This window comes from Chlamydomonas reinhardtii, chromosome 12 (assembly GCF_000002595.2).
Source record: "Chlamydomonas reinhardtii strain CC-503 cw92 mt+ chromosome 12, whole genome shotgun sequence".
Lineage (NCBI taxonomy): Eukaryota > Viridiplantae > Chlorophyta > Chlorophyceae > Chlamydomonadales > Chlamydomonadaceae > Chlamydomonas > Chlamydomonas reinhardtii.
In genome coordinates this window covers 1,606,099-1,632,238 of record NC_057015.1, presented here as the reverse complement: position 1 = coordinate 1,632,238, position 26,140 = coordinate 1,606,099, and the positions used below count along the sequence as shown (strand labels likewise).

Below are 26,140 nucleotides of genomic sequence, written 5' to 3'. Positions count from 1 at the left end.
CACTGCACGACGCCAAGAGCCTTACCGCAACGCGTTACACAGCCATACAACCGTACGTCCGTACATGCACAACCTCAGCCCCCAGACTGGAGCTACGCATGCCGTACTGTGATGGTGGGATGCCCCGGCGAAACCTTAAGCCGGCCACCCAGTGACCCTGAGCGAGTGATGCCGCCAGCGAAAGTGCTGTAACCCGCGCGCGCATGCTGCTGGGTCGAAACCAGTGCATGCTGCCAAAGCCTTTCGTACGCAACACTAACACTTCACAAACAAGTCCAGCAGCAAGGAATAACCAACGCTACACGCGTGGCATTGCAAGGGCCTGCACTAGTCTTGCTTGAGCGCGTCCTCATCACCCCACGCGTCCGTGGTCTCACAACCCGCGACCCCGTCGTCGCCACCTGTGTCCTTGGGAGCTGTGGAGCGCCGCCTGCACCAACAGTCAACCGCACCGCCCACCCTCCGGTCAACCGAGCCGGCCGCCAGCATAGCCGCCTGGCCTGATGCCACCGCCGCCTGTGTCGCCACTGCCGCGCCGCTGACAGCTGCCGACTTGCCCGCCTGAGCCGCGAGCGTCGCCGCCTGCTTGGCCTTCTGTGCCGCCGCCCCCACGCCCCAGCGCACGTTTTGTTGCACCGTCACGCTCTGCGCCACCTTGCGTGCTTGCACGTTGGCCTGCCACCCCACCACCAACCCCACCACCACTGGCGCTATGGGACCTGACAGGATGCCTACAGTGGAGCACGCCGTAACTGCAGCGATGCTCGCGACCACCCCGGTCGTTCCCACCACTACCTCCTGCGCCGCGCTTGCACGGTCGCAAATCAGCTACACCACATGCTTGCGGTCTTTCTCGTACTCATACAGACCACGCCGTCCCGCGATATGCAGCACCGCGCTGCGCCATGAGCTCCAGCTCAAATCCAACAACGCCTGCAAAGGGGCGGTAGGGGCTGTGCATTGATGTTCGAATAGCGTTGAGGTGGGGTCAGGATGTCTCAAAGGGTTTTTGAAGATTACTATGCAAATGCGAAGGTGCGCGCAAAAGCCCAAGAGACCCTACGGTATGCAGTTTTGCGTGGGTACGAGCGGATCGTACTGTGTTGGAAGTCAAATCGTTATGGGTGGATGGGCAAGTACCGTAATACGACCTAGAAGCAGGCTGCGCAGGGAAATGCAGGACCTTGCGCCGTAAAACTTGGCTGTGGGCTGCATGTTGACGTTAATTGCGGACGGCTGGTCATGAATGTCATGCAAGCTGCACATGTGTGCATTCCTGCCCCAATTCCAAACCCCACCCCATCCTGTAGACACACCTGGCTGCCCGTGTGGATGCGACTGGCGCCATAGGCTGCGCGATTGGTGCCCACCTGCGTGCGTGGTCCATGGCGGGGGCATGCCTTCACCTGCAAAGCATCGTTGCAGTTGAACCCATCATCACCACAGACGAGGACGCAGAATTCAGCTCTGAAGTCCCTGAACGCCGCTGGGGCCCGTCCCCTATCCCCAGCCGAATAGCAGCCATGTCACCATGTGCAATGGGCTTGGGATTCGTTGTTGCTGTGGTATGTGTTCATTTGCTCTGAATCTTTTTTTCTCCCTACCCTTGTACGTGACCCACCTGCTGACCGTGGGCGGCAGCGCCTACAAGTGAGCGAGCCACCAAGGGCAAGGGCGCCGTTGAGATGCAAGGAGGACAGGATGATAGGATAAGGGGGGCAGGAGGACAAGGAAACGAAGGCCGAGCGCGAGACCGGCGGCAGCTGGCGGGTCGGGTGATGATTTGCTTGCGGGCATCACTTTCTAACAGCAGCTGCCGCCTACCTGCCATGCGCGTGCTGAGCGACCCCGGGCCCGGGCCATCACAATCTCATGTGTTTGCGCGTGCAAATCGCTGCCGTCACGACCCTGACCCGTCCCTCCCGCTGCCAGCCGCACCTGGATCGCATGTGGCGCCACCACAGCCAGCGGCGGCTATGCCACCTGCCTGCTGCCGTCCACGGCCGCGCACGCGCATTGGCACGAGCACGCCGCTGGGCCAGAGGCTGCCGAAGGGCGCCGCAGCTTAAGCACCTGGGATGTAGGCAGCCGTCAAATGGCAGCACTGAAACGACACTCCCTTGCCAACGTCTTCCTCCGGCCCATGATTTTAGCATCAGATCATGAGCCTGCCCCGGCATCCCCAAGACCCTGTCCACTCTCGGTCCTCCTGAACCCGTAACCGCAGTGCGAGCTGCCCCTGTTTCCCGTCCTGCCCCTGCCCTCCCCCGACACGCCCAGTACCTTATGTCTGCTTCTTGTCCTCGATGTCCTTCTTTAGTCCGTGTGGACGACAGTGTCCAGCAGACGCTTCGCCTGCTCGGCGCTCACCTGCGCGGCCTGCAGCTCTTCGGCTGCGCGCTGCTTGACGGCCTGCAGCTCGGCGTCAGCACGCACGCGATAGGCGGCTGCGCACTGCTTCACGGCCTTGACCTCCAAGTCGGCACGTAGCTTTATCTGCGCAATCTCCAACTTGGCCAGGTGGGAGCTGACCTGGTGGGCGAATCCAATAATTGACACAGTGCCCGCCACCACTGTCAGGGTGCCTGAACTGTTCTGGATGAAATGCGCGGCACTGCTGGGTTTAACAGGCTGAGGAGGACGGAAACTTGCCGATCCAGACATCCCGGTTGGTGGCAACATCAGAACACGACCTACAAATATTTGTAATTTGTAACACTAGTAATGTATGATTAGAGCGCGCATCCCTATGAGCAGGAGGAGGTCCGTGAATGACCAGGGTTGAATGAGCTCGTTCAGAGTTGCATGTTCACAGAGCCGGTCGTCGCGTTGGGAGGGTCGGGTGGGCAAATCGCGACAACGAGAAGTTTCGGCTACGCACAACAGACTCGAGTTCCAATTTTGGGCTTTGGCCTGCCCTCGCTGGCACCGCGAGGGCAGGTGAGCGCTCGGATGGTGTGCTCGCGACGCCTTCGCGACTGGCTTTGCTCTCGGTCGCAGTTGCATTGCTTTGCGTGGGTTCTCATGCTCTGTTTCTCTGTCCGTTGCGACCTCGCAGTCGGGGTGCGAACCTACCATGTCGGTTGCATGACATGTGGCGCGCTCCGCTCCGGGTACTTTCTAAGGCCTTTGTAGTAACTGTAATGCCTGGGCTGCCCAGTTCCGGGGCACCAGTTCCGGGGCGCTATGCGTGGCCGATTCCCGTGCCGCGAGGTGTCGCCGGCCCCGGCGGGTGTGGCGCCGTGGAGTCGGTGGCCGATGGCGTTCGGGCCGCCTACGCCATCATGCGCGCCGCCCTGGCGGCGGAGACCCGTGCTCGGGCAGGATGCGGCGGCTGCCGAGTTCGGGCAGTGGCTGCGGGCCATCGGCCTTTGCGGCAGGTGGGCCGCCGTGCCCCCTGAGCTGGTGCTGGCCTACGTGCCCGCCCACTGGCTCCCGCGCCATCGGGCGCGGGGTGCGCCGGGCTAGCTGGCTGGGCCAGCGGCCGTGAAGTCCGAGCTTTCGCTGCTGAGCGGCTTCTTCGACCGCCTCGGCCTGGGGCCCAGCGGTGGCGGCGGCAGGGTGGGCGCCGGCGCCGCCAACCCCTGCAGCGGGGTCTTCGTGGAGGATTTCCGCAAGGGGTGCCAGCGGCTGGCGGTCGCGGCCGGCTACCAGGAGCGCTCCGCTGTATCGCTGGCGGAGTCCAAGTCCCGGGCGCTGTGCGACCACCTGGGTGGGCAGGCGGTGGCGGCCGCGGGCGCCGACGCCCTGCTGCTGCTGCTGCTGCTGCTGCTGCTGCTGCTGCTGCTGCTGCTGCGCGACTTGTGCCTAGCCTCTTCCTCTGGGGGACAGCTACCCGCGGCCATGACGCCGGCCGGTTGGAGCTGGGCGACCTCATCATGCCGCCGTCGGCGGGCGCCGCGGGGGGCGCACTGCGCTCGTGGGCCTGGCCTAAGCCGGGCGGCTTCAGGCTGCTGCTGTCGGGGCGGGGCACCAAAACCGGATGCAGCGGGCCCCTCCCGTGTGGTTGGTGCCTCAGCACAGCTTCGTGCGCACCCTGGCGCACTTCGTGGAGTGCTGCCGCGCCGCGGCCCAGGGGCCTGTGGACCGACTCGAGAGGAGGCACCGCTGACTTGCGCCGCCATCGGAATGCGGTTGCGCAAGCACCTATGCGACGCGGGGCTGTTCGCGGGCGAGACCACACACAGCTTTCGCCGCGGCACGCTGCAGGCGGCTGCCGCCCCTGGAGCTAGCACGGAGGAGCTGCACTCGCACGGACAGATCCGCAGCCCGGCTGTGCTGCAGCGCTACCTGGACCCCCTCCGCCACCTGGGTGGCTTGCCCGTCTCTTGGCTGTGGTTCGCGGCGCCTGGTGTGTGCGGCCGGCTAGGTAGCGTAGGCTGTCGCCAGTGCGGACTCGTGCGGATGCAAGGTGCCGAGGGGTGTGAGAGGCTGGGTGTTGTGTGCTGGTGCTTCCCCCCAATCCACTGCGCCTGGGGCGCGGAAGGCATGTAGGGTGTGTGGGTGTGTGGGTGGGCCTTTGAAGGCTAGACGGTGATCGACGCCAATGTCGTTACAGAGCTATAGTCAATAGCTGCGGTCTAGCAGCGCTTAGTGGCGGAGTGCAGGCGGCGAGGTTTCCCAGGCTTCAAGACTTCGCGGTGCCCGTACGACTTCATGCTCGCGCCCCATGCAGGCCGGTGAACTTTCCGGCCTTCGTTCGTTCCATTCAAGTATCGCCTACTCCCCAGCACTCGACTCTTTCACCTTTCACGCACGCGGCGGCGTCGCATCCCTCGTATCTTAATCTCGGCTTAGCTTACTCCATACTCAAAGATGTATCATCGGCCCTCACAACTTTCCCTAACACCTTTCAACCTCCGCCACCTTTTCGCTCCCCTGGTCGGCGCCGCGCAGTTCTTTGCTTCATATTCACGCCTGCTACCTGTTTTTACACTTCCCTGTTTTACACTTCCCTGTGAACTCCCCTGGTCCGCCTCCCCTGTCCCCTGCATTCACACTAGCTTACATTTCTCCCCTGGCGCTCCACGCTTTCCTTGGACAGTTAGGCCCGCCAGGGGTCAGGGGCCCACCCCCCTGCAACTAGGTCGCCGCCCTCAAAGCCGCGTAAACGTCGGCCAGCAGTTGTGAACGGGTGTAAAACTCCTGAGCATCCCGCTCTGCCCCGCTTGGGGTGGCGCCGTGGCGGTGAGGATACCTCGTGCTCAGCCGAGCTGTCCAGCACAGCGGTTCAGCAGAACCCAAGGCAGATTGCATTAGATACACGGCACAGAGGGTAGACACGCCCCCTTCCCTGGGACCTCAAAGTTCACGGAGCTACCTCCTGACCTCCTGTGCAGGATAGGCTGGGTGCTGTTGACCCGTTTGGGATGAGTGGCCAGGAGTGCACGTCGTGCTCACCACCTTGTAACCACACACAACAGGAGTGGCGGTGTGAATTCGCAACTTGTGCTACTGACTGCCTACTCTCGTGCCGCCTGCAAGCCCACTCCGCCTTCCGCTCTGGTCTACGTACGCATTAGTTCCGCAACACTAGTCAATGGCGGGCCTCACCGCGGGCCTATTTGGCTAATTGGCTTGCCTGCCGGTTATCCTGGACCACTGCCGGTTAGTCCTGAGGGGCCGCCCGCTAATCCTGATTGGCGGGCAACCCAGCGGCTTTTGCCTAGTTCCCACCCAGGTTTGCAGCCGCTACCTCAAAGTTAGCCTACGACTAACCGACTGGAGCTGGGTGGGAAGCGCGAGTATCATCCCTAGGACCTGGAGGATCGCTCCACCACCATCGAAGCGCTCGGAAAGCAGCAGGTAGCGCCGTAGCGTTGCAGGCGCAGTGGGCCTCTGCATGCGGAGGCTTGTGTTGAGGCAGTGCCAGCGCCTGCAGGGCGAAAAGCAGGGGCCTTATCACTTATCGAGGCCCTACACCCAATAACATGACTGGCGGAACTGGCAGGGCGTTGAAGATGACCAACGGATGAGACGGCTTGTTTCCAAGAACGCTAACGAGAGGCATAAGTAGGGCCCAGCCCTGTCTCGAACAGGGATTCTGTGTGCAGTCAGCCGGAACACTGAACGCGGTGGTGGTTATCGGCGCCACCGTCGTGCATCTCATCCCGTCTGGATCTTGGGGCGTTCCGCCCACACATTGGCGTCGAAGTGAAGACTCCCTGGGTTTTGGGGCTGAGCGCAACGAAACCTTCAAAACGCGCTTTAAATGCGTGCGGGGAAGCCGAGACCGTGCCAACGGTCGGTGCGCCAACGGTGGGGTCCGGCTCACAGACGCCCGCCCGCATAACTCACATGCCAGCATAAGAGGCAACAAAACGGCCCCAGAGCACGCAGAAACACCGCCATGCGGCCCGTTGGGAGGCTCTGACGCGACTTAACCCGCTGCAACAGCCATGGTGTCAGGATTGTTCGCTGAGGACTCAAGGCGCTGCCGGAGGCCAAGTTCGTCTTCTGCCGCGCGGCGATGGGCGTCAGCACTTGAGCAGGGTTCTGTCAATGCGGGAATGGAATGCGGGCAAGTTGCCCATGGGCCAAACGGCGTCATGCTGCCTGATGGAGGCTTTACTACGTAGTACCAAATCATGCAAGTGAGCTGACAGGGGGCAGCGCGCCTCCCGCACAAGGAGCATGTCCGCTGGAACTCTGTTTGAAACGCGTGCGCGCGTTAAGTCCGTCGAGCCCGTGGCAGGGACAAGAGTGAACCTAGGACAGACAAGCACCGGGCCTAACAGCGGACAGCTAAGCCGGGACACTGCGCAATGTTCTTCCTTCCCGCGTTGCCCCGCATGGGCCCCCTGGAGCGACGCTGAGCGAGCGAGCCCTGGAAGCTCTGCCCGCTGTCCCCTGCGCACTACATATACATAGCAGCTAGCTCTTCCCTGCCGTAAGGACAAGGCAGCTGCGCCACCGCCACCACTGAAGTGCGGCTACAAAAAGACTTTCAAGCGACTTCCACAGACTCGCACCAGCCCCTTCGCGGGCGCACTTGGCTCTAGGCCTCCTTTCTTTAGACGCCAGCAAAGATGGGTCTGATGGTTTCTAAGGCCCTCAGCCGGCTCTTTGGCAAGAAGGAGATGCGCATTCTGATGGTGCGTCCAGCCCCGCCCTGACACCTGGGCCCGACCGCTGACCGGAGACTCTGCCCCGCGCAGGTCGGTCTGGACGCCGCTGGTAAGACTACCATCCTCTACAAGCTGAAGCTGGGCGAAATCGTGACGACTATTCCCACCATCGGTAAGGGGAGAGATCACCACCCGTAGCAGTGTGCAGCGCTGACTCGAGGCGACCACAGGCTTCAACGTGGAGACTGTGGAGTACAAGAACATCAGCTTCACCGTGTGGGATGTCGGTGGCCAGGACAAGGTTCGTTTCGCTGCTTGGCCGCGGAGTTTGGCGGGGACTTGACTCGCTGTCTTCTCTGTTGCAGATCCGCCCTCTGTGGCGGCACTACTTCCAGAACACTCAGGGCCTCATTTTCGTCGTGGACAGCAATGACCGCGATCGTATTGGGGAGGCCAAGGATGAGCTGCACCGCATGCTCAACGAGGTGCGCTGGAGGACTGCGGGATGCTTACTGGGGCTCCGCGATGAGCTGCTACGTTCATCAAATTGATGGTGCTGACTTGCATGGTATGCTTTCGGGTATGCAGGACGAGCTGCGGGACGCCGTGCTGCTGGTCTTCGCCAACAAGCAGGACCTGCCCAACGCCATGAACGCGGCGGAGATCACGGAGAAGCTGGGCCTGCACGGCCTGCGCCAGCGCCACTGGTGGGTAGCGTCCGGATGCCAGCGAAAACGTGTCAAAGGCGGGCGGGGGGTTCCAGCGTTGTTGTATGGGGGGAGCTGCGTGGGAGCTGCGGGGACCTGGGCTGTTCTCAAATCTGAATGCCCAGACCAGTTTGCCTGGAAGGTGGCAGCACACGAGGATTGAACGCACATAACCGTGTCAAGGGGTTTGTGGGCTTGGACGGCAAACACCAACTCGTGCTGCGGCTAGAAAACCCGACAGCGTGGGGATGCATACCTGGCAGCGTCATTACGAGTTGACCGTGGACCTGACGACGGTGTGTGCATTGGTTTGGCTTGCAGGTACATCCAGTCCACGTGCGCCACCAGCGGCGAGGGCCTGTACGAGGGCCTGGACTGGCTGAGCCAAAACATCCAGAACAAGTCGTGAGCGAGCAGAGTGGTACAGTGAGACAGACTAGCGAGATGTGGCTGATGAGGGCGTGGGCCATGGCTGCGGCCCCAGGTACAGGAGTTCTGGCGGGTGGATGTGTCGGGATGCGTGGTGCGCGTCGTCATGCAGTCGGGTGGTCATGCGCGGATAGCCATCGCAGCGCGGGCTCGCAATGCCATTAGCCTGCTAGTAGATGTGCACATCGCGGGCATGTTAGATTGTTTAGGTCCCTTATGCTGAACCATTATTTCTCCAGAAGAAGGCATGCAATACCCTGTCGCTTGCACGGTGACGCTTGACCCCTGGCATGGGTAGTGCGGTGTTGTTGAGGGCTCTGCCATTTCAGGGCCCGCATGTAACTTTAACCGCATGTGACATATTGACTTTCATCGGAGGCGCGCTGTGTCCTGGGGCGCTCCTTGTGGGGTAGACATTGGGCGGGTGCGCTTGTGGGAGCGCCGGCGCGCAGGTTTGCAGTGATGCCTGGTGTCCACATCAGCCTTCCTTGCAGTCTACCATGATTGAGGTGCTCGCAACTGCAAGCAGGTTGACCTGCAGACGTCAATGTGACGTATGCTCTACGCCGTGCTCACGCCTACCGCTACCTGACCGGCATGAGGCGGGAACCCATGTAGAGGGTTGCAAATTTCCATGTTGTCTGGGATCCATTTGAGCAAGACAAAAGGAAGCCATTCACAGCCTTGGTGGTAGGAGTTTGGATTGCGTTGTGCTACATTGACAGCAGTTACCGCACCGTACGGTACAATCTTCATACACACCCCAACACTGGCTGTCCCGAGCCCCGAGTGGATTACCCTCCCTTGCCAATGGCGGGAGTCCCGAGAAGCCTGCGTGCGACCCGTGTAGGTACAGCACAGGAGAGGCCTCTTCTGGTACAGCGTTCCCCAAACGGTCTAAGTAAAGTGTGGGGAGGCGGGCCAGGGGTGTCGGAAAGAGTACGGTAGGATGGCGCTCACGGGTGGCGCTGCTGGATGTGCGACGGGACAGCGGTAAGGCAGGTTGGTGAAGTCCCGTGGCGCTGCTGGATGGGGAAAGAGCTTTGCGGGTTCCCTGGTCCTGCTGGTACGTGTGGCGACTAGGGCCCCACGGCCCCTTCCGAAACAGGAGCCTTCGGTGCCTTGCGTTCCGGTGCATGCATATCAGCATGCCTGCATGTGACTGGCTTCCCTTACTTCGCATTGTTAGTCTTAAACAATCTTCGATGCATATATTATGTTCATCATGCAAGCCCTGGAGCCTGCAGCCCTGCACGTGTCTGCAACCCCCGAGGCCCGCGTGTGTGCGCTTCCTAGTGCCCGCCAGCTGAGTTACATGCTCCTAGCTCGGCGCACGACTCTGCACTTGCCGCTTCCCTCCGCTGCGCTCCACGTGCGCCAGTGAGTTGAGCTCCTGACCTGTCTTGACTTTGTCCCAGAAGGCTGAGTATCCGAAAGGATTCTGTGTGCTGTGTGTGTGCGTGTGCGATGGGACAGTGGTACGGCAAGTTGGTGAAGTGCCGTAGGGTGCAGCTGATTCCCAGAACCCAACAAAGGGCACACAATTGGCAGCGGCAGGGCAGGAGTGCGCGGCTGGTCGAACGCCGGAGTTACTGTACCGACGAGTTGCTGGCTGGCTGGAAGTTTGCCGACGCGCGTGTGCGATGGGACAGTGTCAAGGCAGGTGCTGTGCGTGTCAGAGCGGCCGGGCACGTGGTTTCTAGGTTTCAACAACAGCCTGCTTGGCGGTCCAGCCCGTGTAGCTCCATTCCCCTATTAGCCATTCATGTTTACTTCAAGCTGGCACACAAAATTGGCAAGCCTACACAGAGTTCGCATTGCTCAGCATCGTCCATCAAGTCGGCCACGCAGACGTCGGAACCTGGAAGTTACACGGCTTGAGCAGCGCGGTGTACGCTGAATATTCGCCAATTACTTGGCCACCGGGTTCAATATACATCTCTCGGGGGTGGTCCCAGTCCCCCAAGGATTAGCCACATACGCCATGCATCCTAAGCCTTGCGACATGGCGGCATGTGGATTCCAGCGCTACAGGGAAAACCGCTGCTCGAAGGTCGTGAAACACCGGGCAGACACACCGCACACACTGGTCTAAGCACTCTTTCTTCTCGAGTTGTAGGAGGGGGAGGAGGAATGGAAATCAATGCGAGGCACTCCGTGCGCCTGCCGTTTACGAGTAGTAGGGCAGGATCTGGGTGCACACGTAGGCCCACGCCACACCGGCCTCACCGCCGACCAGGAAGCCGGCGGCAAACTCGGACCAGCTGCAGGAAAGAGAAACGGGGAGCACACGGCGAACGGTATGTCAGGCAGGTGCGCTGACAGTGCAGTCGCTTACCACAGGCTGCACGCATGCACGGGCTCCTGTACGCTCAGCCCTCGACATCAGCACCGTGTGTACCCATGTACGCAGCACGCCTTGCGCCCTATGCCCACATCGCATGACGGGTCCTACCTTCCGCATGTAATTGTTTCGTGCACTTCCGCAGCCCCCCTCCTCCTCCATGAGCGCACATCCCCTTCCCTTGTCACTGTGTTCCCGCCCCGCGCTTGCATACCGCCGCCCGAACCCCACCACGCGAACCCGCCTCACCCGTCAGCGGAGAACAGGGGGTCACGAGCAACGCTGCGGCCCGACAGGGTCTTCACGCCAATCGAGGGGGTCGACTGGAACTGAGCCGAGCCGTAGATCGACAGGCACAGCGCCAGGATCAGAACCAGGCCAGCAGCCGACAGCGAGCCGGCAATCTCAGCGGTCTCGGGGACGTTGCGGAGAGGGCCCAGCTGTGGGACCGAAAGGAATACACGTGGAGAGGGGGTATCATCACATACGAGGGGCACAGCGAGAGGGGTGGCTGACCCTCTCCCCCAAGGGGTCCCGCGACTGCAAGCGTATCGGCACGCGACTCCGCAACACTGCTGTCTGATCGTAATTCGTGAACGTCACTCGGTGCTGAGCATGCGCCTTCACGGCGGGCACGCCTGTCCAATCCTCCGACCAATTCCAATCAAAATCGGCCGGCTCGCGCCCAGCATGCTGCTGCAGCTGAACCCCATCTCCACTGTTTCGCTACTTCGCCTCCACTCGCCTTGATGAAGGGGCCAGCCAGCAGGAAGCCGTGAGCAAGGCCAATCTCCACACCGCGGAGCACAGGGGCGACACCTGTACGCGAGACACCGTTAATCAGTTCAGAATAGCTGCATTTGTTCGTGCGCTTGAGACATGACCAACAAGTTCAACCGTGGTCACGCTGTTGTCGAGCAAGGAACGCTGCTTGCCGACGCTTCTCACCCGTGCGGTAGGCGGGCAGGTTGCTCAGGTAGGTGGCAACGATCGGGGCAGAGGTCACCGGGGTCTCCAGCATGCCAACGAAGGGGTCGCCGTTGACGGGGCTGATCACCTGGGCCTGCGCACCGAAACCAGAAGCGGAGACCCCGATGAGCTCAACATCGTTAGGCTGTGCGCGCCAGTCCGCTGTTTATTAGCTAGCTCGGTCCCTTATCTACCTTCTTGGTGTCAGCAGCGCACACGCGCACAGTGGACACACGGCCCAGGCCCAGGGGCATCTGGCGCCGGGCAGCGGTGGCACGCAGGCCGGTGGAAGAGCGCATAGCGACGGCCATTTTGTGGTACGTGTGGGCAAGCGAACTACCTGACACAAAGCAAGCTGCTGGTGCGAAGCGGTGAAGTGGCTGTGCTTGCGATCTCCATGCGATCTCGGTACGGAGAGTCTCGCAGGGACAGCTTTTCGCGCAGGCCGAAATGCAAATACAACAAGCAAATAGCTGCTTTTGTGATAAGAGACCAGGAGGCGGGTGCGCTAGTGTTCCCTGTCCTCGCCACGCCCACTGTTCCAGCAGCACCCCCGCACCCCCGGGGTAACTCGGCGCTTCCTCCCCGCCCTTTCCCCGCACCCCTCGCTCCCTTCCCCGTCCGCCACAACACCAGCACATGCTCTCATCAATCAGCCTACATGCACAGGCACTGTCCCAACCTGAACCTGTACGCTCATCCACTGTGCGCCCAGTTACAAGCCGCCTGAGCGCAGCGTGGGTGCAGCCCTGGCGCCGTCGCCCCTGGCCGCGCCGATGACATTCAGGAACGAAGCCCAGTCGCAACTGTAGCGCCAGATCCCGTAACACGCCGGCGCTTGGAAGCTTTGTCCTCCTTCCTTCCGGTCATAAGGATGCGGATGTTACAGAGGGGACAGTCCCAGCTCCCGAAGACGCCGAGCCATCACATGCTATCAGGGCCCAACCCCGACTTTGCTGCAAACCCTCCCGCGGGCAAAGTCCGTGGTCATAAGCACAGTGACGCAGTCAGCCCAGCAGCAGCCAGCAGTGCCCCCCGCCATGCAGCAGGAGCCCGAGCACTGAGGAACCTTACGTGCACCCGGCCACCCGGGTGCCAGCGTAAGGTGCCAGCGACCCCAGAGGCCCAGACTGGCCCGCCCACAGCATCGTCACGCGGTACCTGCTGTACCTGCTGGCACTGCCACATACCTGGAGGCGTGTGTGGGTCGTCGCTACATGTAAGCGGTTGCGCATGATGCGGTGCAGCAATCCAAAGGCTGGGACAAGTTCCTTGGCAGCCTCTGGGTCTGCATCGATGACAGGGCTCGCGGGGGGGAGGCAAGCGCTGCATTTGAACAAGAAAAGGTGGCTCTCCCTCGCAAGGGAAAAGTGGGCTGTGCCGCCACGCCACGTCCTCCGTCTGAGGCCGAAGGTTCCGATACTAGCCTCATCTCCCGGACATAGCCGGGGTCGGTTTGTACAGGCACCGCCCGCCATATGTGCCCAGTCGCGCCCAGCTATCAAGCACTAGTGCAGCAGGCAGCAGGCCAACCAGACAGCAAGGAAAACCTCTCAACACCCTTGCCGCTGCAGCTGACTGCCCGCTACGCCATCCTCGTCAGCACAGGTCGCTAACCAGACAACACCGGCAGGTCTCAACCTGCGCGCCGGCGCCGCTTTGAAGGCGGCGCCGCGCTGTCCTCCTCCACGTGGCCTTGCCTGCCCCCTCTGCTCCGAACATGCGCGCCGCCACTGCCGCTGGGCCCAGGGCCGCCCGTGCCGCCGCCACCACCGGGCCCAACCATTTGAAAAAGCAGTTTCGGCAGGCTACAGCATCGGCGCCACGCGCCACTATGTCTGTTTGCATCCAACCGGCATCATTGATTGCACTGGCTACAAGAGCCAGCTGCTGACGCAGTTTACCACAGGTCCCGACCTTGAACAGGCATACCCTGCAGTCTGGTTGTGGACCACACAGTTCTGCCGCGCTTGAATGGCCCGTCCGGCTACAAATCAGTTCCCGCACACATGATTGCGACATTACAAAGCAGGGGCAGTCCGACCAAGCAAGGGTGCCCCGCACACATGCAGCAAAGAGGCCTCTCATGGCACCGCAGACTCTGGCATCTGGTTCGCCTCATGTCTTTTGGCCCATGTCTTAAAAAGCGTGAAACCTACTTTTAGAAGACATGCGTGAATCCACCTAATGCAGCCGGTTTCAGGCTGCAGCGGTGCACAAACATCGTGACTCCCCCCACGTTTCCTATACTCATGTAGACGTTTCATCATTTTCCCGCACTTCCGCAACACTCCGGAGCCCATTTCGACCTTCGCTTTGTGTCGCGTACACACCGTCGCTTTCTCCCCGCCGCATTGGCTCCGTAACAACGGGATCAAAAGCCCAAACACTGTGCCTGCACTCACCACAACCATACCTAGAAGCAATGCTTGGTGTCGTGAAGGTCAACCTTTAACGTGCTCCGGGGGAGCGCCCAGTCTGACTAATTGACGCGGCTTGCACGCCGCCGTTCTTTTCTTTGAGTGTCCACCACGCAAATGCACAAATGCAAAATACACACCTCGGAGGCAAGCAACAGGGCAATGCAAATGCAAAGGCCAGCCAGGCTGCGCCGCCTACGCACGACCAGATCGCTTGTTGCAGGGCCACAGACCACGCACATCAATATCATAGACATGATTTGCACGCCAGCATACCGACTGCTGGGATCATTATTGGCTACCCACACCATCCAACGTTGTCTGATTGTTTCAAGTCAGCCAGCCCCAGGTGTTTGCAAACCTCCATCAGCACCGCCCTGCAGCCCTCCGCAGTGGCCACCCGATACGGGCTGCGGCGATTGAACACGTGCGCCCCTGTTTCACAGCATCAGCCCCGCCTGCCCCACCTGCGGCGCACACATGCGGGCACGCAACCCCCACACGCACATACTCCGTGCACCGCCCCGTTACTGTACCGGCTGCATCAAGCTCACCCGCCGCGTATCTGTCCTCCACGTGTGCCACGCGTGCAGCCGTCATATCGCCGCAGCGGCAGCCGCAGGCTCGCCGTGTGTCTGATTGCGCCGCGCGCGGACTCGCGCATTGCGCCGGGCTTTGCCCCCCTCGCAAAGCATTGCGGAAGTCACCAGCAGCACCCGGGGACGCGCTGGCATATTGTTGAGCTGCGCAACCAAGGACGCACACACACACACACACACACACACACACACACACACACACAGACACACACACACACACTCACACACACACACGCGCACATGCGCGCGCTTCTCTGCTTCTTGTGCCGCACAAGGCGTGCATACACACGTGCATGCAGTGGACCGCAACCCGGCGAGCAACTAGTAAGCGCTTTTCCAGGCCAGCCAACACGCCAGGCACACCCGCAAACTCAGCTAGCAGGTAGTGCCGACGTGCCAAAGTAACCCCGCTCCGGGGGCGTTGCAACATGCGCTGGTCACAAACACAGCAGTGACAGCACAGTCGGCGCAGCAGTCGCGCGGGTGCCAGCAGCTCACTACCCGTCCCCACTTCCATTCTCCTCCTGCGTCTACCGCATTCGCTCCTGCACCGGGTCCTGCCGCTCTCTTTTCCTCTCTGCCTCACCTCGCCTCGGCCTGTCTCTCAATTTCAAACGAGTGTGGTTATCACTATTTATTGATCAAACCTGCTTTGGCGCACAACTGCGTAAAAGCCAGGCAAAGTGCAACAATTTTCAAAACAGGGCGCTACACGGGTACAGGTGGGCTCAGCCCCAATGCAGCAGCTCCAAGTCAGCCGACACGTCGTGCCGTCACGTCGTGCCTGGTTCGATGCGGCACAATGCTGGACGGAAGTTGCAACCCCGCAATCTCCTTGCGGCGCCCACACGTATACACACACACGGGTACGGCACCCGTTCAACACAACATCGCGACCATACCGATATAATAACAAGCTGCTTGCTTGCGACGGCGTGCAGCCTGCGCATACACGGCACTAAAGCTCCGATCCAGTTAAGTTCGCACTGGCACTCACCCCAGCTCTGCCCTCCCGAAGTGTCTAAAGACAACAATGCTGTGCTCTCGAGAGGCCACACAGGTCCGGATGTGAAAAAAAGGCACCAAGACTTCATGCACCCACAGACTAGACAGACTCCTGCCGCCTCCCGCCGCACCGACAGTCGCAGGAAAACAGCACCGAATCCACCTTGCCCCCAGTCCCTTATCCGTATGCCACGTCTATCTGCCGCTGCAGCTGCCTTCAGCGCAGCTCTGGCGCTGCTGGCGACGCGCCGCTGAGCTGACGTATGCACGATGCGCCAGCAGCCCGCATATGCCCAACATACACAGTCACAGCCAAATCCGCTACCCGATCACCATTGCCATCATCACCAGCGACATTCATCACAGGTCCGCAATGCCCTCCTCAGAAGTGTTGCCGCCTGCGCGTGAGGCGTTGATGGAGTGGATGGTGTTGAGGACACCCAGGTGCGAGTGCGCGTTCAGAGAGCTCTTGGACGCGCCGCCCAGCAGCGCCATCGCCCGGTGCGCCGCCACCGCGCCGGCGCCGAGACCCATGGGGGCCGCCCCCTCCTCACCGCCGCTGCCACCGCCGCCAAAGGTGGCGCCTGGCGGCACGCGCGGCGCGGCGCCGCCGCGGCCAAAGCGGTCGACGGCGGCGGCGCTGAAGGCCGGGGCGCCGCCCCCGTGCGCACTGCCGCCATTGGACCGCGCGCCTGCGCCTTGCTGATGATGGTGATTGTGGTGGTGATGGGGGTGGTGGTGGCCGCTCCCAGGCCCGCCGCCGGCTGCTCCACCAGCCGCCACGCCGGCGCCAGACACCGCCACCCACTGTACCCCCGCCGCGCCCTGGGCGCCGCCGCCCGCACCCGGCCCAAGCCCCAAGGGCGAGCCGGCCGCCCGCACCGGTGAGCCAGCCGCATACAACGACGACTGCACCGCTGCCGCCGCATTCAGCGGGTGCACGGACGCACCGCTGCCCACACCGCCCACGACGCCTGGCCGCACCAGTGTCGGCCGCGCTGCCGAGTCCAGGCTGTAACGCCCGCCCGCGGTACCAGACACGTGGCCGCCGCCGTGGCCGTGGCCGTGGCCGCCGCCGCCGAGCGGCGCGCCCGTGGGTCCAAACATGGCGTGCGAGCCGCTGTCCTCCAGGTACTGCATCACCATGAGGTGCTGGGCGGACAGACCCGGCGCACCGCCGCCAGGGCCGCCGGCGCCGGAGCCGGCGTAGCTGCTCGGCGCCGGCGGCGGCGCGCCGCCATGCGCGCCGCCTCCGCCGCCACCGCCGTTCGCCTTGGTGAGCGCCTCGCTTATGGAGGAGGCGGTGATGGAGGTCGAGGCCTGGCTGCCGCCGCCGCCGCCGCCGCCGTACATCTGCAGCAGCGCCTTGAAGAAGTTCTCCTCCGTCAGCTTCACCACGGTGACGGGGCCGCGCGCGCGGGCCGACATGCGGTGCGTGACGGTGGCTGTCGCCTCCATGCCCATCTCGCCAATGACGGAGCCGGGGCCCTTCACCTCCACCACGTACTCGGCGTTGTCGCCCAGCAGCTGCCCCTGCATGCGCCGCCGCATCTCGATGGCCTGTGAGCGAGTGGGTGCGTGTGTGTGTGCGAAAAAGAGAGGGTGGGAGGGGTGTGTGTGTGTGTGTGTGTTGGCGTGGACAAATCCGAATGGGGTCATGCGTTCTCGTTTGGTTGACAGCACAATGGGAGAAGACACTGCAGGTTTGTATGTGTGATGCGGTGCGACGTTGGCGTGCGTGCGGTGTGTGTGTGTGTGTGTGTGTGTGTGTGTGTGTGTGTGCGTGCGGTGTGTGTGTGTGTGTGTGTGTGTGTGTGTGTGTGTGTCAGGGAAGTGGGACGCGCATGCACGCGCGCGCGCACCTGCTGCCGGTCGATGTGCAGCTTGCCGTCCACAATGTTCATCGCGTCCGTGAAGTGCATGCCCTCCATGTGGTCCAGCGTCAGACTCTCATCCAGATCAACACTGAATGACGCGTCGTGGTCGTGGTCCGGGTCGCCCGAGCCGCTGGCAGCTGCGGCGGCGGCGGCCGCCGCCACGGCGGCAGCGCCGCGGCGCTCGCCTGCGGGCCCCGCCGAGGTGCCTCCGCCGGGGTACCCGGGCGGCGGGCGGCGCAGGTGCTGCGTCAGCTCCACCACCCCTGCCATGATCATGTACACGCAGTGCGCCTCGTCGCCCTCCCTGTGGGGTCGGGAGTTGTTGGTTGGGAGTTGGGGGTTGCGAGTTGGGGGTTGCGAGTTGGGGGTTGGGAGTTGGGGGTTGCGAGTTGGGGGTTGGTCAAGAGGGGAGATGAAGCGCAGTCCGCAGGGCGTAGTGGTGTGTCTGTACGCCAGCACTCCAGAGGTCTGTCAGCGCCAGCCGTTCCATCGCTTTTCCACCAGCATCCCAGCACCACCTGCCTCCACATGCACTGCATCATAGGGCAGCACTGTGTACGGCACTCACTTGAAGAGGTACTCGCCAGGCGAGCAGATTTTCTCCTTGAGCCTGGCGCGAATGAGCGACACAAGCGAGCTGCGGTCAATGGCGTTGACTTGCTCCGCATGCGTCACGCGGATGACGGGCGGGAGAACAACAGCGGGCGGCGCCGCGGCGGCGGCGGCGCCGGGGCTGGCACCGCCGTCGGTGCCGCCGGCGGCGCCTCCAATGCTGAACTGGTTGGCGGCGGCGATGGTTGCAGCCAGGGTCTGGAGGCACACCAGCGGCGGCAGTGTGCCGTGGCCGGTCACCCAGGGGTGCTGCATCACGTCCTGTGGCGGGCGCCGTGGTGGTGGTGGTGGTGGTGGTGGACGAGGGAGGAACGCGTCAAGCGGGAGTGAGTGGAGTGTCATAAGCCACACGTCAATGCCGCGGAAAATACCTTTTGCGTCTGTCCCCGCCCGGCCTGTCCCGCCTCCCTAGCCAAGCTCTCTCCCTCTCCCCCTCTCCCTCTCCCTCTCCCCCTCCCCTGCCCCCCACCGCCCACCTTGAGCTGCAGCCGGCGCGCGGGGTCCTTGTGCAGCATGCGGTCCAGCAGGTCGCGCAGCTCGGGGCTGTGCGGCAGCTCGGCCGGGCTGGGGTAGGTGTGCGGCCGGGTCAGGATGGCGCGGTAGATGTCCACCTGGGGGGCGTGGGCCGCGTGCCAGTGTGAACAAGTGTGTGTGGTTAAAGAGCACAAGGAAGAAAGAATACACGCAGGACACTGTATGGAGGCCTCCGGAGGCCAAGAGCCTGTCGTCCCACCAGTCCCCCAGTCCCCCAGTCCCTTCCAGCCCCCCAGTCCCCCAGTCCCAAAGGCTCCCAGTCCCGCCTAGCCCACCAGTCCCTCCCAGCCCCCCTCCGCCCTGCACGCACCACGCACGACCCCACGAAGGGCAGCCGGCCAAACACGAAGGTGTAGAGGCAGCACCCCAGTGCCCACACGTCAGCGGCGAAGGGGTCCACGGGCAGGTGGCTGATCTCCTCAGGGGACTGACGGGGAGGGAGCGGGAGGGAGAGGGGCGGGAGGGTTGCGCTGTTAGGGAGAAGAACTGGAGTACCCGGTACAGCGGGGCAGAGAGGGAAGCGGCAGGGGGAGTGAGGGGGTGGACGGTGCCCGAGCGCAAGGATTTGTTGGGGCAGGGCGCTGTGGCTGGGCGTCGCCTTCGCGCCCGCCGGCACACAGCACGCCGAGCCCCCCGGTTGGCTTGCGTTGGGTTCTGGAATGAACTACCCCCGCCCCGCCCCGCCCGTCCCGTGCCCCCGGACGTCGGCACTTCACTTCATATTTGATACACACCATCCCATGGATGGCTACCCCCCCCCCCACCGTGCGGCCCAATCCAGTGTCCCGCACCTGGAATGCAGGTGTGCACGAGGTCTTGGTGGCGTCGCCCGGGTCGCCGCCCATGAAGCGGCTGCTGCCAAAGTCCGCGATCTTGAGCACGCCGCTGCCGCTGACCAGCATGTTCTCGGGCTTCATGTCGCCATGCACCTTTTGAGAGGGGCGGGGGGGTGGGGAGGGGGCGGCAGGTGCGGGAGAGGAGGCGTTTGTAAGGACGGGTACTGGAAGGTCAAGAGCGGAAGGCGGCGCAGCGCCGAGGTGGCGCAGCGGGGATCGGCCCACTCTGCTCTCCGCTCCCTCCCCACCACCCCTTCCACCAGCTGCGACATTTCTGTCCTGATGGGACTGGTGCAGACAAATCCCCCCTCCCCTTCCCCTCCGCTTCTCTTGGGTTCCTGGGCTCTCTAAACCAACCATCATTCTCCCCCTCCCCCTCCCCCTACGGGTCTACGCGCTGGAGCTGGCCGCTGGACTTCACGGACATCGGTAGCAACGCGTCTGCTATGCTACTGTACTGTACCTGGCTACGCCTTCACTTCTTAAATGATCATGAATGTAACCCCCTCCCCCTCCCCCTCCCCCTTCTCCCCCCTCCCCCCTCACCACGTTGTTGTAGTGCAGGTAGTCCAGCCCCAGGCACGCCTGCCGGAACGACTCGCGCGCCGCCTCCTCGCCCAGCGGCGCCAGGCCGGTCTGCTGCCGCGTCTCCATGACGCAGCCGCCCTCGCAGTACTCCATCACCATCATCAGGTAGTTGGAGCCGGGCGGGTCGATCACCTCGTGCAGCCGAACCACGTGAGGGTGGTCCACCTGCAGCAGGCGAGAGGGAAGGGAGGGGGTGATTATGGTCATGGTTAGGTAATGGTAGACGGTGGGAGATTACGTTCATGATTGGTTAAGGAAGTGGTAGACGGTAGACAATCTTGGGTGAGGGGAGAGCGGAGGGGCAGGAGGCGGCCATGCAAGACGCAGCGATGAGATCACCCGGCAGAAGTGGGGAAGCCAAAGGACGCTAGGAAGTGACTCATGCCCGCTGCATCCCTCACGGCCTCAGGTCTGAAGCGTCTGCTCCCGTGTCACGCCCGCCCGTGTCAGTCCCTCGGCGCCCGCCCCGCCTGCCCCATCCCCCGGGCGTCACGCCGCGCTTCCCCTCTCCGCCCCTTTCCCCACGCGGCCCCGCCTCGCCTTCTTCATGACTGCGATCTCGCGCATGATGGCGGCCAGCGGCGAGGCGTCGTCCATGGAGGCGCGCGCGGGCAGGGCGGCCTGGGGGTGGGGTGGGGGGAAGATATGGAGCAGGCGGGTAGACTTGATTCACTTGAATGTGAGGATTGTGGTTGTGATGGTGATGGCTGCTGACCTGCACCCGGGAACCGGAACGTGCCCACGTCCCGGCTCCGCTCATAGCGCCCTCCCTGGCCACCTGGACTTGGCGCCTTCCCCCCCCCTCCCGTCTGCAGTCTTCTGTGCATCCTGTACCGCCATTCCAACCATCTTTGCACCCCCAACCCCACCCACCCAGCCCCGCACCCACCTGCGCCACGTTGCCGAAGCTGCTGCCATTGGTGTTGCAGATGGAGAGGTTGGACTCGGTGGCGGTGCGGTGCATGACCCCGTGCATCAGGCCTGTGTCGCTGGTGTTGCGCGGCGGCGGCGCGCGGCGGCGCAGCGGCCGGGCGGGCTTCTGCAACTGCCGCAGCAGGTGCGCGCGGTTGATCATCTGCGGCGGTGGTGGGGCGAGGAGGGGGGGGGCGGCGTTGTCGCAGTGGCTAGGAGCGTGTGCGTGAGTCCGGGGTAAGGTTCGCGCACCGCACTTTGGCCCGCACGCACGCGCTCCCTCTCCCTCTCCCTCTCCCTCTCCCTTGTCAGCCCTAGTCATCAGTGGCTTCGCCACTACCAAGTGTAATTATTCTCCCTCTCCCTCTCCCTCCCACCCCACCCCACACCCCACACGCGCACCTTGACCGCGTACAGCTGTCCGTCCAGCGTGTTGAGGCACAGCTTGACCTTGCCGAAGGCGCCGCGCCCCAGCGTCTTCACCACCACGTACTGGTTGATCACGGTGGCGCCGCTGGCGTCGCGGACGAACTCCAGCTTGTTGGTCTCCTGCGCAGAGGCGCGAGAAAGGCGGGGAGGCGGAGGCGGAGGTGGGGGTTACAATCCGATAAGGCAACAGTAGCGCAGCAAGGAGAAGCTGCCGCCGCATACGCGGGCTAGTGTACGGGCAGGTGGAGTGGTGTGGAGTTCCAGGCATGATGACTAGTCTGAAACCCATGGCAGGGGCGCGGGTGTGAGGAGCAGGAAGGCGTTAAGCTCCCTGCGCGACCCGGCACTGCACCCCGCCCCTTCCGCAGCTCCACCATGCCCTCTTGATGTGCACCACGCGCTCTTGAGGACCCACCCGCCCACTCCTGCCTTGACCCCGCCCGCCTCTGTCCCCCGTGCACGGCTACCCCCCGCCACGCCCCATCCCTTCCCATTGCACCTCAACCTCTTCCCGACTTCCCCACCCAGCCCCCGCCCCTCCCGCTTCCCCTTGCGCTGCCCCGCCCCGCCCCACCCCACTGCCCCGCCTCGTGTCTCTCAATTCCCCCTTATATCGGCACTGGCGGAAACAAAACAACCCCTCCCCGCCCCCGCCCCCTCCCCACCTTGGCCAGGCTGCTGATGCCCTTCATGCTGGCCTGCACCTTGCTGTACAGCCCACTGTCCTGCAGCATCAGCCGCTCCACCGCCTTGTGCAGGGCCGCCAGGCCGCTGTTGTGAGCCGCCGCCGCCGCCGCCGTGGCGTGCGCGCCGCTCATCAGCATCCGGCCACTCGGGTGGCTGGGCCGGTCGACGAAGAAGCCGCTTTGTTGCGAGCTCATGAGAGCCTGCGGCACCTGGTGCTGTTGCCCGCTGCCGCCGCCTGTGGCGGTGGCGGCCGCCATGGCACTGGCCAGGGCTCGGCCGTTGTTGCCGCTGCCGCTGGCGCTGCGGCCGCCGAGGAAGGCGGGCGTGGCGCGGCTGCTGCTGCCACCGCCGCCGCCGCCGCCGCCGCCGCCTGGGACGCCGGCGGCGGCGCTGCCGTCATCCGTGCCGCCGCGGTCGCCGCCGCCGCCTAGTGCGTGTCGTAGCTGCGGCATCCGGCCCCCTGGCGGCGGCGGCCGCATGACGAGCTGCGTGTCGTACGGCTCCGACTCGGCCTCCGGCGGCGACGGCAGCTGGTGAGGGCCGCCGCGGATGGGCGACAGGCCGCCGCCGCTTCCTATGAGAGCGCTGACGCCGTTGCCCATGCCGCCAGCACCAGTGCCGCTGCCCACAGCGCCACGCATGCCGAAGCCGGAGCCCGCGGCCGCAGCGGGCGTCAGCGCTACCGGCACCAGCGCCGGACCGGCGGCGCCGCCAGGCGCCGCCGCACCGCCGCCGCCGCCAGTGCTACAGAGTTCGGGCGACGTCGGCGCCCAGCGACTGAGTGTAGCGCTGACGCCGCCTGGTGCCAGTACGGATGAGTTGTTGTGGCTCAAGAGGTGCAGGTGGGAGGCCCCCGACGTGAGGTGCCCGCCCTCCCCGCTGCCGGTGGCGCCGCCGCCAATGGCGCCGCTGCCGCTGATCGCCTGGCCCGACACCGCGCCTACGTCCGTGACGTCAAGCACCCGCAGCTGCAACGACGACTCCCTCACACCGGACACCACTGCCGGATCCGCCGCCATCAGCTCGCCAGGGGGGCCGCTGTCGTGCTGTTGCTGCTGGCGCGCCGCCGCCGCCGCTGCCGCCGCGGCGGCGGCGCGATGCGAGGCCGCCGCGCCGAGCACTGCCGCTGCCGCCGCCGAGTCCTGCTTCGTGGCTGGCATGGAGGCGTGGCGGTTGGGCAGCCGCCGCTGGTGCCCCGGCTGGTGGTTGAGGCGGATGGGCACGCGCACGCCTGCGGCGGTGCCGCCGCCGCGCTCCCCCACCGAGGGCATGTAGCCGCCTGGCGGCACGCCGCCGGACAGCCGGTGCGCAGGCGAGCCGCCGTCGAGGTGGCCGGCAGTGGCGGACACTGCGGCGGCGCCGTCCGCCGTGTGCATCAGCAAGCCCGCAGAACTCAACCCCACGGCCATGCCGCCGCTGGTCCCAGTCTCGCTCGGCCGTGCGCTCACGCTCACGGCTCCACCGCCGCCGCCAGCGGCGCCGCCGGCAGTCATACGGGCCGAGCCGCCAGCCGCCGCCAGCCGCGCCCCGCTCAGCCCCAGCCCCAGCCCGCCACGCGCCCGCATCCGCTCCATCAACTCATCTTCCACGTCTGACGGCGTCTGCCGCATGGTGAAGGACGAGGCCACGCTAGGTGACGGCGGCTCCTCGCTCCCCACACCCACGCCCGCGCCCGAGTTCGCCGGCCCCAGGCTGGTCGTGTGGAAGAGCTCGCGCGCCGCAGCGCCGGCAGCGCCGGCACCGGCGGTGGCGGAGCTAGCGGCCAGCGTTCCCGACCCGTGGCCCGCCAGTCCCGTGCGGCCGTGCCGGAGCCCGACGGCGCTGGTGTGCCGGCTGACGCCGGCGGGCGTGCCGCCAGCGGAGCTGCTGACGGCGCTCAAGCCACTGCCCGCGCGCGCGGCGGTCGTCGGCCACGCCACGGCAGGCGACGTCAGCCCCGGCCCCGGCGGCAGCTGCTCCGGCTGCGGCGATGTCCGGGCCAGTGACTCCCCAGCATCCAGGCTCATGTCAGTCGACACCGCGCCGACGCCGCTCGCGCCGACGCGGCCGGCGCCGGCGCCAGCCGCTTCCGGCCCCTGGCGCCCTACCGACACCCGCAGCCGCGACTGGCGCACGGGCGTGGTGGCCTGTGTCGATGATGACTTGGACCGCTCCGCCGCCGGCGGCGCCGCAGTGTTCAAAGACCCCGTCCAGGCCTGCTCCCCGGACACAGAGGCGGCCGCCGCCGCCGCGGCCGAAAAGGCGGTCCCGCTGGAGGCGCGCGCACCCGCCGCCGCCACCGCCGCCGCCGCCGCTGACGCCGTGGCGGGCATAGCTGTCGGGATGGCTGCTGACGGCAATGCCTGGATGCAGCCCGGCATGCCACCAACGCCGCCGCTGCCGCTGACGCCGCCAGCGCTGACGCCCGACACAGGCACAATGTCCTGGAGTTGGGTGCCGCTGACCGAGCCCATGCCTAGCTCCGTGCCGGTGTTGTGCGCGGCCATGCCGGCCAGCCCCTCCGGCGCCGAGTCCAAAAGCACGTGGCCGCCGGTGCCGCCGCCGGCACCCACAAGCTCGGGCCTGTGCCCCGCCATCGCCACCGCCGGCTGCAACTGCGATTGCGACGCCGAAGGCTGCGTGAAGGCTGCGGAGGAGGGCGGCAGCGTAGAGCCCGACGTCTCCGGCACGCCGCCCCAAAGCGCACTGCCGCTGCCCTCCGCATGGCCAACCACCCCGCCCACGCAGGCATCTGGCAGCGCCGCCGACGCCGCCCGCAGCGGCACGCCGCCCGGCCCCAGCCCCACCGCCATGGTGGGCAGGCGCGCCGACGAGCCGGAAGCTGACGGCAGCCGGCCAACAGACCCCATGCGTGGGCTGTGGCCCGAGCCCAGCCCCGGTGTCACGAGCGTGTGCAGCGCGCCGTGCGGCCGCACGGCTGGTGCTGTGTTCCCGGGGGAGACGGAGCGGGACGGCGTGCCCGCTGCGCCGGAGGCGTCACCGGCGGCGGCGGCGGCGGCGGCCTGCGCCCCTGCGAGCGCGGCGGCTGTGGCGGTGGGCGTGCCGTGCTGGCCGTGCGCCCCGGAAGAGACGTGGAAGGTGACGGACTGGCCTGACGCTGGTGCATCTGTCGCCAGCTTGGCGCTGAGGTGCTGCTGCTGGGCATTCGGCTGCGACTCCAGGCTTCCACGGCGTCGCTGCGACATGCGCGCAAACGTTTTGGTGGGGTCGTCTTTGGAGTGGTCCTCCATCTCTGACGGCAGCCCGCTCTGCCCTGAGGCAGCCCGCCGCGGCGCCGTGGCGGGGCCGCCGCCGAGCCGCTCGCTCGCCTCCCGCGAGGCCCTAGCAGCTGCAAGCTTCGATGGCATTGCAATAAAGACATTGCTGCTCGCGCCTGTAGGAATTCGGCCACGGCGCAGTCACAATGCTGAAGCAGAGGCTGCATGAAGCGGGGGACAGCCCTCTCGACCCTGCTGAACACATCTAGCGTGACGCAAATGTCAACAAAACAGTCGCACAGGTCTGCACGCGGGGCGTTTCCGGTTGACGCAGCCTTGCAGCCGTGCAAGAAGACGCGACAGTCGGTTCTCACCATTTGTGGACAGTTGTAACTCCGGCTCTGGTACTGCAGAGCCTTCTGGTACTGGATATACAGCACCAACGACGGAGGCTCTGCCAACATCGCCGGAGACTGGGCTTACTCGGGCGCCCTGGCCGCTGGTCTCCTGGTTTACATCCTTCCGCGGGTTCCTGCGAGCAACATAAAAGCAGGTTAGGATTGTCTCGCACATTAAACCGGTCTTTCAGGCTCCGACTCCCGACTCGGGCTTAACCTTACCGCGCGCCCTCCGCACTAGGTTCTACTGGAAGACTTTTGCTTCCGGTGCAGCCGATTTTTCCCTAGGGAGAGCTGGTGTAGTTGAGCTGCTGCGGGCTTCGCCTCGCCGAGCAGCCCTTGCTCGCGTTAACCGTGAGGTTCCAGGGTGAAATACAAAGAAAATTAAGCTCGTAGGTAAAGTTCTGAGCAACAAAGCGAAAGTCGCAATTCGAGAGTTATCGAGTTACAGCTCGTAGGAAGACTACATCGTTTGTAAGGCAGGAGTCGCTCTTCAGTTTTACAAAAGCAGTGGCAAGCTCAACGTTATG

The 26,140-nt window shown here is 64.4% G+C and overlaps 5 protein-coding genes across 5 annotated transcripts; 2 read left to right on the top strand and 3 right to left on the bottom strand.

Annotated features, from left to right (window-relative positions):
- Positions 1 to 22: 22 nt before the first annotated feature.
- Positions 23 to 2,688, bottom strand: CHLRE_12g486207v5 (uncharacterized protein). The gene is made up of 5 exons (XM_043067836.1): positions 2,284 to 2,688; positions 1,939 to 2,073; positions 1,622 to 1,644; positions 1,317 to 1,406; positions 23 to 933 (listed from the first exon to the last, which is right to left on the bottom strand). Exons 2-5 carry the CDS (start codon positions 2,015 to 2,017, stop codon positions 829 to 831), a joined length of 297 nt encoding a protein of 98 aa, XP_042918097.1. The 5' UTR covers positions 2,018 to 2,073; positions 2,284 to 2,688; the 3' UTR covers positions 23 to 828.
- Positions 2,689 to 2,828: 140 nt separating this feature from the next.
- CHLRE_12g486252v5 (uncharacterized protein) lies at positions 2,829 to 4,654 on the top strand. The gene is made up of 4 exons (XM_043067839.1): positions 2,829 to 2,940; positions 3,161 to 3,380; positions 3,546 to 3,915; positions 4,019 to 4,654. Exons 2-4 carry the CDS (start codon positions 3,187 to 3,189, stop codon positions 4,109 to 4,111), a joined length of 657 nt encoding a protein of 218 aa, XP_042918096.1. The 5' UTR covers positions 2,829 to 2,940; positions 3,161 to 3,186; the 3' UTR covers positions 4,112 to 4,654.
- Positions 4,655 to 6,872: 2,218 nt separating this feature from the next.
- Positions 6,873 to 9,894, top strand: CHLRE_12g486250v5 (uncharacterized protein). The gene is made up of 6 exons (XM_001690841.2): positions 6,873 to 7,094; positions 7,158 to 7,239; positions 7,298 to 7,368; positions 7,433 to 7,552; positions 7,656 to 7,774; positions 8,096 to 9,894. Exons 1-6 carry the CDS (start codon positions 7,029 to 7,031, stop codon positions 8,181 to 8,183), a joined length of 546 nt encoding a protein of 181 aa, XP_001690893.1. The 5' UTR covers positions 6,873 to 7,028; the 3' UTR covers positions 8,184 to 9,894.
- A 3-nt stretch (positions 9,895 to 9,897) lies between these two features.
- Positions 9,898 to 11,968, bottom strand: CHLRE_12g486300v5 (uncharacterized protein). Its single transcript, XM_001691032.2, has 5 exons — positions 11,711 to 11,968; positions 11,496 to 11,610; positions 11,293 to 11,366; positions 10,797 to 10,987; positions 9,898 to 10,467 (listed from the first exon to the last, which is right to left on the bottom strand). Exons 1-5 carry the CDS (start codon positions 11,825 to 11,827, stop codon positions 10,374 to 10,376), a joined length of 591 nt encoding a protein of 196 aa, XP_001691084.1. The 5' UTR covers positions 11,828 to 11,968; the 3' UTR covers positions 9,898 to 10,373.
- Positions 11,969 to 13,116: 1,148 nt separating this feature from the next.
- On the bottom strand, positions 13,117 to 26,108 carry CHLRE_12g486350v5 (uncharacterized protein). The gene is made up of 13 exons (XM_043067840.1): positions 25,833 to 26,108; positions 25,587 to 25,744; positions 21,994 to 25,388; positions 21,302 to 21,448; positions 20,877 to 21,062; positions 20,528 to 20,608; positions 19,946 to 20,152; positions 19,355 to 19,492; positions 18,874 to 18,990; positions 18,506 to 18,640; positions 17,986 to 18,290; positions 17,403 to 17,721; positions 13,117 to 17,100 (listed from the first exon to the last, which is right to left on the bottom strand). The coding sequence occupies exons 3-13, from the start codon at positions 25,360 to 25,362 to the stop codon at positions 15,901 to 15,903; spliced, it is 6,204 nt and encodes a 2,067-aa protein (XP_042918095.1). The 5' UTR covers positions 25,363 to 25,388; positions 25,587 to 25,744; positions 25,833 to 26,108; the 3' UTR covers positions 13,117 to 15,900.
- Positions 26,109 to 26,140: the final 32 nt, after the last annotated feature.

Excerpts from the sequence above, each read along its gene's own strand:
- CHLRE_12g486207v5 (XM_043067836.1), bottom strand. The coding sequence starts at position 2,017 with ATGCGCGTGCGCGGCCGTGGACGGCAGCAGGCAGGTGGCATAGCCGCC. Across the intron at positions 1,645-1,938 it reads TGGCGCCACATGCGATCCAG|GCGCTGCCGCCCACGGTCAG; the intron begins GTGCGGCTGGCA and ends GCTCACTTGTAG. Across the intron at positions 1,407-1,621 it reads CTGCCGCCCACGGTCAGCAG|GTGAAGGCATGCCCCCGCCA; the intron begins GTGGGTCACGTA and ends GATGCTTTGCAG.
- CHLRE_12g486252v5 (XM_043067839.1), top strand. The coding sequence starts at position 3,187 with ATGCGTGGCCGATTCCCGTGCCGCGAGGTGTCGCCGGCCCCGGCGGGT. Across the intron at positions 3,381-3,545 it reads GCCATCGGCCTTTGCGGCAG|CGGTGGCGGCGGCAGGGTGG; the intron begins GTGGGCCGCCGT and ends CCTGGGGCCCAG. Across the intron at positions 3,916-4,018 it reads CGCCGCGGGGGGCGCACTGC|CACAGCTTCGTGCGCACCCT; the intron begins GCTCGTGGGCCT and ends TTGGTGCCTCAG.
- CHLRE_12g486250v5 (XM_001690841.2), top strand. The coding sequence starts at position 7,029 with ATGGGTCTGATGGTTTCTAAGGCCCTCAGCCGGCTCTTTGGCAAGAAG. Across the intron at positions 7,240-7,297 it reads GACGACTATTCCCACCATCG|GCTTCAACGTGGAGACTGTG; the intron begins GTAAGGGGAGAG and ends AGGCGACCACAG. Across the intron at positions 7,775-8,095 it reads GGCCTGCGCCAGCGCCACTG|GTACATCCAGTCCACGTGCG; the intron begins GTGGGTAGCGTC and ends TTTGGCTTGCAG.
- CHLRE_12g486300v5 (XM_001691032.2), bottom strand. The coding sequence starts at position 11,827 with ATGGCCGTCGCTATGCGCTCTTCCACCGGCCTGCGTGCCACCGCTGCC. Across the intron at positions 11,611-11,710 it reads GCGCTGCTGACACCAAGAAG|GCCCAGGTGATCAGCCCCGT; the intron begins GTAGATAAGGGA and ends TTCGGTGCGCAG. Across the intron at positions 10,988-11,292 it reads TGGCTGGCCCCTTCATCAAG|CTGGGCCCTCTCCGCAACGT; the intron begins GCGAGTGGAGGC and ends TCGGTCCCACAG.
- CHLRE_12g486350v5 (XM_043067840.1), bottom strand. The coding sequence starts at position 25,362 with ATGCCATCGAAGCTTGCAGCTGCTAGGGCCTCGCGGGAGGCGAGCGAG. Across the intron at positions 17,722-17,985 it reads CCTGGCGAGTACCTCTTCAA|GGAGGGCGACGAGGCGCACT; the intron begins GTGAGTGCCGTA and ends CCGACCCCACAG. Across the intron at positions 17,101-17,402 it reads TGCACATCGACCGGCAGCAG|GCCATCGAGATGCGGCGGCG; the intron begins GTGCGCGCGCGC and ends ACTCGCTCACAG.